At 35.6% G+C, this 10,773-nt stretch overlaps 1 protein-coding gene across 1 annotated transcript; it reads right to left on the reverse strand.

The window, feature by feature from the left end:
- Positions 1–192: 192 nt before the first annotated feature.
- Positions 193–4,624, reverse strand: cenpk (centromere protein K). Its single transcript, XM_054605045.1, has 10 exons — positions 4,552–4,624; positions 3,997–4,068; positions 3,847–3,903; positions 3,005–3,068; positions 2,691–2,737; positions 2,501–2,583; positions 2,268–2,366; positions 1,768–1,903; positions 1,598–1,651; positions 193–823 (listed from the first exon to the last, which is right to left on the reverse strand). The coding sequence occupies exons 1-10, from the start codon at positions 4,555–4,557 to the stop codon at positions 668–670; spliced, it is 774 nt and encodes a 257-aa protein (XP_054461020.1). The 5' UTR covers positions 4,558–4,624; the 3' UTR covers positions 193–667.
- Between the last annotated feature and the right edge of the window lie 6,149 nt (positions 4,625–10,773).

The raw sequence follows: 10,773 nt of genomic DNA on the forward strand, positions 1-10,773 counted from the left end.
TTCATTATAAAAGACCCATTAGCTGCACAGAAAGTTTATCAACCAGCTCCCATTATATCATTTTGACTGGAAAGGTGGCTACTGGTTGCCTACATCAACCATGAGAAGACGATCGATGAGCACTGAAAACTCCACATCTGAGGTTCCCAAGTTTATTGAACATGAAAATATATACATAAAACAACAAGTTCACCACTTGGGTATCTACAGGCCTTTAAAAAATATCCTTATAAGCAACACAAACATCTTTAAATGAAACCAAATTTATAGTTATAAATACAAACTTACGTTGCTCATAGCTGATTAAATCCTGCCATTGAAAACAGCTATGAAAATAGGATCAAAGGAAATATGTACTTAAGAGAAAATATAAACCCTATTGATATGAGTTTAGACTTAAATTAAGGTGTACTCAGATGTTTTAAAGGAACCATGGTTGCTCTGTACAACATATCTTAAAAAATACTTATGTGAACCCTAATTTGGCATGTTACTAATTTAATAATTCACAATTCATTATATCTCTACCCTCATTGCTTTCCCAGCAGTTATTCTTCATATGAGCTTACACAAACATAACATACATAATGATGGCACTAAACATTCAGACTCAAATTAGAAACACTAGAAGACAAGTGGTACTTAAGATGCATGAGGCACCACTGACTTAACAAAAGGTTTCCAGGCGGATCTTGAAGTTATTCTCTTGGTGCCTCACAGCAATGCCATAGCGGAGCAGCATCTCTATGTACGGGGGCCAGAATGTGTTGTCCACTGTCACATAGGGGTCGTGTGGTGTATTCAGGACCTTGTTCATGAGCAGCTGTGGGAGAACAGTGGGAGATTGATGTTAAGTAAGGGTGCAAAGTGATACAACCATAAAGTATGCAGGTAGGCATTTACAAAGAGACAGTTCAATAGATTTTGTTAGTATTTTTCTCTATTTGACAATTCACACTGGAAAGAGATGCTAGGAGAGATATGACGTGACAAAAGTGCCTTCCCAAACTAAAACACTAGTTTTGGCCAACAAAATACTATAACATAAAGTATTTTGAAAGGAATTATATGTATAATGAGAATGAAAACAAATACGATGATGTATACAACCACCTGACCAAAATATGTGCAGCACTGAGAGTTGGAAGAACTGACTGCTGTGGACCTTGACGACCTCCAGAGGTTAAATTCAAGGGGACGGGAGGAGAATACATTGTATCTATTCACTGTCATCGAAAAACAATACGTTATACTATAGTCTTGTTTTGTATATTACAGCACTAACCAACAACAAACAAACAAACAAACATATAAGCTCCTTCTCCATCATATACCCATTGACTGGACATTTTTTCTGCATCCTATTGAAAGTCTTTCACAGTAAATATTTTACTATATTTATATATATATATATATATAGACACACACATACACATATATATTACCGGTATGCATTACAACACCAAGACAAATTCTAAAGTGAAAAGCTACTTGGCAATAAACCTGTATTATGATTTTTGATGTTGACTTCTTTCATTTAAAGCAAGCAAAACATAATTGGACATCAAAGCGGGTTATTTAGTAAATCAAAACCCACCTCAAGAATTTCATTAAGCGAAATCAAGTCTTCATCTAACTCCTGGGTAAGGTTCTGAAAATGAAAACAAAAGATGGTTGTCAGCGCTTGTGTTGTAACAGCACAGGTTTTGCATGTCAACAGGCTGCAAAAGCACAGACAATTGACAAACACAGAACAGGCTGCTGCACCTTCTTCTTTTTGTTTGTACTGGATTCATTCTGAGGGAGAGGGACGTGCTTCTCCAGTATGTCCCCCAGAGACTCCATTAACCTTTCCTGGTAGACCTTCATTTTATGGATTTTCGACTTGGTGTCCTGCAATATACTGTAGAATGCATATATCAACATGAACACACACACACACACACACACATTTTAGTTCATACATAGTACATACACAGTTTTCAAAGTGAAGTTCGAGTAGGATTAAGTGCTTCTGTGCTTTTGTCTGTGCTTATGTGCTCTTGTATGTTTTCTTTAAATGCCAGCAATCCTCCTACCAGGCTGTAGAGGAAAATTTGCCTGTGTGGCTAAATCCTGCACATTAACATGATGGGCTCAAGCACTTGTGTTAATGAATCTGCATTGTCCCTTCCTTAATAAAATAAAACGTGCTTTGCTGCCCTCTAGTGGAAATACACCTCAAAGCTTGAACTTCTCTGGTTTATTGTGACTGCCAGGACACTCACCTGTGCTCTGATAATTTCGCCTTTTCCATTTTAAGTCGTTCGACATGGTCATTGGCAGCCATCAGCGCCTGTTTCTTCTCCTCCAACCACTTCTGTTCACTAAAACACATTCAATTTCAGAACAATACACTGAGCAAAACAAATGAAAAGTATCTTTCATTCACTTCTGAAAAACCTTTATATGCTCTGAGAAAAGACAGTAAGTCTGCACTATAACTAAAGGTTTTACGCACAGTTCCTTAGTTTCTCTTAATTTGTCTCTCTTCGCTTCATGGCAAGAAACAACCATCTCAAGTTCAGAGCACAGCTTGAGCATCTGTGGAAAACAAAGTGGGAAAATGGATTGCATAATTGGAACTCAATTTAAAAAAGGTATTTCAACATGACACCTTCGTTAATGTTAGATTTCACACACAGACATACCTCCTCTTTTCCAGCTTGAAGTGAAACTTCTGAATTTGATGCCAGCACTGGATAAAGAAAAAATAAATAAACTCATTCTGTAAATACATTTCTAAAATGCAAATTTTGTCATAGCAAATATAAGATACATCAGGTATAACTGATGTCACACAAGTTACATTTTTTTCTTTTGAAATGTTGAATGACATTAAACTGTAACTGTGGCATGAAACTGTGGTACTGATTTGTGACATTTATATTTCAGTTGTAAACACTTATATTATATATATATTGCATTACGGTTACAGAATCTATTGTGTGAATAGAGGACTTACATTCTGGCTCCACGGTCAGCCACTGCTTCAGTTCAGCTTCTGTTGCCATCAGTTGATTTACTGCCTATTGAAGAAGAATATTCAAACATTATACACATTATATACATTAAACAAATGAAATCACAGTTATGAAAACTATAAATTAGTTATTAAGTTATTTACATACTCCAATGTCACACCTAATGGAATTAAAACAAATAAGCCGACAATGTTTTGTAAAATGTGACAAAGTTCAAACTAAACAATGGTTTAGTGTTAGCTGATTGTAAAGCTTCTAATGGATATCAAGCATCTCAGGTTAGTGTGGTGAAATACTTATAAGTTTAAACAAGCCCTGGAAAGATGTGGTGATATTTAACTGGAAGTTAGTCCATGTGTGCCAACAGGTGAGGATCAGGTGGTTCTAGTTTGTTGAAGCAGGTTAGTTTAGCTTGAAGACGGGTTGAGCTAAACTCCAGTGGAGATGAGGTCGAGTCACATCTGTTTTTTTATAATGTCACACCTTTAGGGACGCACAGTATATGTGAAAAATGTGGATGACCCAATTTTGAAATTCTGCATTATTTGTAACCATTTATAACACACTTATGGCTCGTTATTTCCATCTGCGGCACCATTGAGTAAAAGCGTTTTTAAAGTTGGTGGTGCTAGAATGGCTAGGTTATTTTACCTGCCTCTGTAACGACCTTTGAGGTACATTATGCGTTCAATAAAGTGCTGTAGTTTGAAGATTTTATAAATAGAACCCATTTCATGGTTTTCCCATGTTGTCATCAGTAACATTTAGAAAATATTACACATAAACTTAAAAGAACAGCAATGAACATGTTCAATCATCTCACCTGCTCCTGAGGATTCTCGCAGAAGTCTGGTTCAGACAGTATGATCTCATTCTGAAGCTGCAACACAAAGGGACACAGTCTGCAGTTGGTACCTTCATTGCACACCCAGTGACCGGTTGGAAAGGACAGCCTGGCTAAACATTAGTTTACCTTTTCCAGCTGAGCAAACTGCTCCTCACACTGGTCCATCAGCTCACTCTGAGCAGCCTCTGACACACCAGCCTGAACACGGGTACATTAAGATAAGATAAGATAATCCTTTATTAGTCCATTTACAGGATCACAGCAGCATAGGTTATAGTGCAAACAAGAGACAAAGTAAAAGAAAAACAAGATAAAAGAAAATAAAAAACAAGTATTATAAATAAGCAATAAAAACAGTAAAGAATCCACAATAACTGAAATATTATATGCACAGACAGAAACACTATTATAACTATAATTGCACAGTGTATTGCATTGTATTGTATTGTATTGTATTGTACTGTTTTTTAAGGGCAAAAACAGTGTCAATTTGCATTTGGAAATGTTTTAAAATACTTAGTACATATACTTGCCTCAGTGCATGGGAGAGATGTATTAGCTGGTGTCTAGTTATGGCTTGTGATGCATTTATAAAAGTTGACATTGGCTAAAACATCTCACTTTATATCGCTGCGAACATATTTGCGCAACAATAATTAGTCAAAGCACGTCCAGTCTTACCATCATTCGTGAATTTCACTCTCTTCTCTGCACAACACCGAAACCAACAACAACAAACGCTGCTTTTTCAAAATACCGCCAACTCTGATGACGTCACGTCTGCGACAGGAGGCAGTGCCGAGGAGCGTCGCCGCTGCGCTGGACTGCGCATGCTCAGTGCCGTCTTCAAAACTGCACATCTGCGACGCAGACAGCATTGAGCATCAAGGGGTTTATTGTTTTCTCTCTTCAATAGAAAAACTAGGCTTATTCCAACAAAACCAAAGCAAAGCGTAACTAATTGTAGGTGGTTTATGGAACAAAAGTCAAATAAGACAAGATAAGATAATATAAAATAAGTATTCAAACAAACTGTAACCTACTTAAGTATAACTTTGACTGGTACTTTACATGAGTATTTTCTTTTTCTACTCCAGCTTCACTACATTTCATAGGAAGATACATTGAACTTTTTACTACACTGCATTTATCCCCATTACAATAATGTCACAGATAGTTAAAGCTAGTTACTAGTTACTTTAAAGCTATGATCTTCTTATGAAATACGATACTTTTTAATGAGTTATTTACCCAACATATAAAGAGTTTAAGTTCAAATTTGATCATTCTCATTCAGCTGATGCATTAGTAATAATACTCCAATATTGGAACACACAGGGGCCATTTAGTTTTTTACTTTATAAACTGTATTTACATTCTTTATGTTCAGTAAGTAAGGTTTTAAATTCCAGACTACTTGTGGAGTCATTTGAGGTACTTTTACCTCTGGGTGCTTAAAGGATCAAAACTCAGTCATTGCTTTTCCCACCACTGCTAAATATAGGCAGCGTGTGTGGGTGTAGTAAGGGTGCAGGTGTAGTTTCTCTATTTGTCCAAATGTGTTGGTCAGTAACGCAGTATCGTAGAGTAAGACGGAAACTGACACCAGAGCACTATTAATATCCTGAACATGGTATTAATGGCTTTCCTATGAGTCTAATACAACATTAATACTTAGAGAGAGTAAGAAGCAGATCTACACTGTAGCCTACATCAAGAAGCCAGTTGTTACCCAAATCAAACTCAGTTACCAAAAATGTAACAGATTTTCAGATCAAAACAAAATTCTATTAATTTTCTTTTTGAAACACAGACATTACCACGGAAGCAGTATATCAAAGCTCTTTTTAATCTAGATTTTTATCATCCTTCTTATCCCCATTATTACCATTCAAATGCTTAATATCTCATCTCATCACATATTCTATTTTGTTTTTTCAGTGTATTTCTTTCATTGTAGTAGCCTAATGTGTCAACCACTTTTAGTTTATATACATTACATTTCCTCTGATTATTTTATGTTAAATCTTGCACAATCTGTTTAAGTTTTGTTTTGAGAGAGAGGAGAGAGAGAGAGAGAAGAGAAAGAGGAAAATCAAAATGTGTTGGCAAACCTTATGACATCAACTGAGTATTACTTTGCAGTATTCATTTTATGTAAATACACATTTCATTTAGATATACTTTCCATAATCCGTACACAAACACACACACACACACACACACACACACACACACACACACACACACACACACACACACACACACACACACACACACACACACACACACACACACACACATACCATGGCTGGTTAACTGCTCAGTGGAGTACACTGTCCTGTGAACACCAGCAGGTGTCTCTGTATTTCTGTGTCCTCGGTGGCGGCGCAGCTGACTGGAGTTTGAATCTTGTCAACATCTGCATTGCCTTCTTCACTTCCCACGGATTTATCTATTTTTTGTCAATGTTGTTCAGAGTTTTATGTCACAGTCTGACCGTGAACCGTTTTCTATTAACCAGCATGCTTTGGTTTGACACATAATTTAAATGGTGAATCCACCCTTCCAGATCTGCCTACCATCATAGACACCAATGATTCATTTGACTTTTTAAAATGAATTTATCTGTTTGTTTCTGTGTTTTTGCTCTATGTCACTAAAGAATAAAAATGTTCATTGCTTATATCTTGTAACTTCTCCACCTGAGCTCATATTTATATCATTTATGCCATCTTTATTTCTTTTCTACCATCTACACCCTTATTTACCTATAATATTTTCTATTATGAATTGTATTCATGTGCTGCTTATGAACTTTTTTGTGTATGCAACATCTCTTTCATTTCTTAATTTGCATCCTTGCTGAAAAATACTAAGCTCTTAATGTTGATGCAGTTTTGACCATATTTATTTTAAACGTCAGAGCACGATGTGTTTCATCATCATCAACCAGCAATTCAAAACGTATTTCAAAAGACACAATGGTTTGCGTTCAAATCTAACTGCAGTTTACTGTAGCCTCTACTTCCTGTTTTACAGTGTATAATAGAAATCTGTTTTAACACATATAAAACATTCATTTTTTTATAATTCCATAGTATTTATCATCCCCCAAACTACATCCGTATGGGATCTGAAGCTGCTCCTGTCACCAAGACTGTGAGGCAGATAAACTTCTAAATCAACTAGGTGGCAGTCAATGAAATGCTTTGCCATCTTTTTAAATAATTGAGAGTTCATAAATGTTAAAAATACATAAGCCAATCAGCATCTATTTCCCTCTCCTCTCTCTTAATTTTAAATATAAACCAGCTTAAAGGTTTGCTGTGGTTGTAAAGACCTATCAGAGCGTTCGTTGCAGCGAAGGTGTATGAACAATTTAGTCCAAATGGTGAGATGGACTCTCTACTCTATCTGACTGTTTGGTTTTAATACGGTGAACAAGCTGCAGCAGCAGCTTCAGTAGTAGTTTACATGTATATATTTACTGATTTCCCTGGTATATATTTTCAAGCTACATCCCCAAAGATCACATAGCCTGGATTATTTGAATGATCAACTAGAATTTGATTAATATGCAAATTCCCAACAAACTGTTCCATTTGAGCCTTCAGCGCAGCCTAATTAATCAACAGTTAAAGGAAATTAATACATACATCAATTCTGTCAGGAACATGCTTAGTTCAATCGCCCGTAAAATTGAAGTTTGAAGTATTAACTGGCTCCACAGGAAGGCTATGATTAAAACTCTACATTTCAGGCAATCCAGGCAAATATAATGTAATTTACAGATCTTCTTTTTGAATACTTATTTAATAATAATAATAATAATAATAATAATAATAATAATAATAATAATAATAATAATAATAATAATATTTTGATGGTTGATGATCATTTCTTTCTGCTATCTTTGATAAGACCAACTGAAAACATTAAACTAATTAATGCATTTAAAAGCTTGGCTTTAATGCTGTCACTCGACCAGTGTCCCAAATAATAATAATTCACACTTTGCACCTGAGACTGTTCTCCACAAGGTGCAAATAATAAGAGAGAGAGAAAGAGAGAGAGAGAGAGAGAGAGAGAGAGAGAGAGAGAGAGAGAGAGAGTTAAAAAAGGGGAGGGGAAGAGATGAAAAGAGAGAGGGCTGTTCTATTGTTTCAGTAGGGACTCATGCATCAAACTTCAATTTTCCGGACGATTGAAGTAGTGATTTTTTCCATCTTGAAGTGAAATACTGAAATACACTTAAGACCTCCAGATTAATTACCACGAAGTGGTCCCACAGACTGTAGTATTACTTATCGCCGGGCCGCCTGACAAGCCCTCATAAAATAAGCAAGTGAAATCCATAAACTTAGCCTGCCTTAACACTCTCTCCCTTCATAAATATGCTTGATTCAGAATAGGCTGCTGGAGAGAGAGAGAGAGAGAGAGACACACACACACACACACACACACACACACACACACACACACACACACACACACACACACACACACACAAACACACAGTGTTGTAATATACGCTTCAAAACAAAGGATTAGTTTTAGAAAAATAGGTTTTAAATTGACACGTTCATATTTGCAACTCAATTTACAAAATTTGAAATTGTTTTTTTCTTTTGAGGTACCTTTAAAATTTAGGGTTACCTTTGATGAACTAAACATGAATAAATGTGAATTAAATGCAACAATTTACCCCCTATTTAGCATTACTAAGCATACACTTAATATGGTTAATGTTTTTTAACACACTATAATGCAGTATTGTATGCAGATATTTAAAATGTTTATTAATAGGCAGTATTTGGTAACAACTCCAACTTCTACTATGAAAACAGATTTCACATAATTACAACTGTGTTTCACTATATTGTCAATAATTATCTGTTTATACACCATCCTGCATTATGGGAGTCCACGTGGAGGTTTAGTTTAAAGCTTAATAAAACTAAATAATAATGTGTTATAAACAATTTATAAAATAGTACTTTTTAAAAAAAAATTAAAAGGGGGATTAAAGTCAAGTGTTACTGAAATATACATTTTTATAGGACTAATTTGCCTACAGAGAATTGACAATAGCTTCAGCCATATTAAGTGCTTGCAGGTCTATAAACTTATTCAGGTTGTCTTGATGAAAAAGTAAAAAAAAAAAAAAAAAAGAAAAAGCCAACACTATAAAACAAGTCACAAGAAGACAGCCCTACTTATCATTTCTCTGAACAAAGCCAGTTAAACGGGAGGTAGCCTTTTGAGTTCCTCTTTGGACACTCTCTCTTTCTCACATCATGTTTTCAGCTTCATTAAACTCCTTAAAGACAAAAGGAATAAAGAAGCAGAAGAAAAAAAGATGTGAGAAGAAAACAAACAAAAGACTCCCTAACCAGACTGTGGCATAAATGTCACAGTCTAAACTCTTTATGGCTGCCTACTTAACATTAAAAACACTTCCAACAAAATCCATTTCTTGCTTAGAAAACGTTCTTGGACAGAAGTCAAACATATTATTCCAGAGCTAAAAAGCGGAGAAAGACAAGCGGCTCACAGAAAAGGGGCAGTTTCATTGTAATTCATTGACTTGTTCAAAACGCCAAGCAAAGAAAAGGGCCAGACATTAATAGCCGCAGATGCCCTCATGAAGGGAGAGTCTATGTAGGCATTATGGCCTTTGTTCGCACCCAGTTAAACTGTTTAAAAGGAGGGTTAACTCAATCCATCAAATTGTCTGAAATTGTGAGGAAATTTCAAAAAACCATATGGCCTCCAAACGTTTGCGTCCTTTTTGTGCGGTGGGACACACTTGTCTCAGTATTGCTGCCTGCGGGGGGTCGGGCCTGCTCCTTTGTGGCTCGTCCCATCGGGGATCGCTGCTCATTTGTCCCCACTTTTCATGCTTTAAGCTCAAAATTACGGCCCAGTCCCGCAGAACAAAAAAAAAGGTCTATAAAGGCTCCGAGAAACTGGCCCAAAACTTTGTGTTTTTGTGGCATCCTCGTCTTTTTTTCCCCCCCCGGCACCAGATTTGTGTTTCTCACATAAATTTTTGCCACGAATGGAGAAACACGTCTAAGGGTCAAGAAGCCATGATACGCATTTAGGATGTGAAAGGAGATGTGAGATTCCTGGCAACAAAATGTTTAGACCATCCTAGTAGAAAGGGACACAAAGGGACAGAATGCTTCAGTATAATAACTCTAAAGACTGCTTCAGTATAATAAACTCTAAATAATTCTTCAGTATAATAACTCTACAGAATGCTTCAGTATAATAACTCTAAAGACTGCTTCAGTATAATAACTCTAAAGACTGCTTCAGTATAATAACTCTAAAGACTGCTTCAGTATAAAAACTCTAAAGACTCTAAAGACTGCTTCAGTATAATAACTCTAAATACTGCTTCAGTATAATAACTCTAAATAATGCTTCAGTATAATAACTCTAAAGACTGCTTCAGTATAATAACTCTAAATAATGCTTCAGTATAATAACTCTAAAGACTGCTTCAGTATAATAACTCTAAATAATGCTTCAGTATAATAACTCTAAATAATGCTTCAGTATAATAACTCTAAATAGATGCTTTTGATGGACTTCCACGCCCACATTTGGCATTTCTTAAATGTTTATTTTTTTTGTCCTCACTAGAAGAAAAAAAAAAAAAAAAAAATCCAGGCTTTTATATCCATAATAATAAAAAAAAAAAAACCTCAATATTAATTCAAGAAATTACAACATAAAATATATATTCAGAAAAGCCATTTTATTCCCATAGTAGCCTATATACATTACAGTCTGTGCATTGGTTTTTCAAATAATGTCCTGATTTTAGAAAGGCACTTACAGGTGTACAAAACATAACAAATTTATAACTGTAAATCTATTGTATCCAAA

This window comes from Anoplopoma fimbria, chromosome 9 (genome assembly GCF_027596085.1).
Source record: "Anoplopoma fimbria isolate UVic2021 breed Golden Eagle Sablefish chromosome 9, Afim_UVic_2022, whole genome shotgun sequence".
NCBI classification, from domain to species: Eukaryota; Metazoa; Chordata; class Actinopteri; order Perciformes; family Anoplopomatidae; genus Anoplopoma; species Anoplopoma fimbria.

Bases quoted from the DNA above. Each gene is read 5' to 3' on its own strand.
- cenpk (XM_054605045.1), bottom strand. The intron at 2,367-2,500 runs GTGCGTAAAACC...AATGTGTTTTAG, and splicing joins TTAAGAGAAACTAAGGAACT to TGAACAGAAGTGGTTGGAGG. The intron at 824-1,597 runs GTGGGTTTTGAT...GTTCTCCCACAG, and splicing joins CGCTTAATGAAATTCTTGAG to CTGCTCATGAACAAGGTCCT.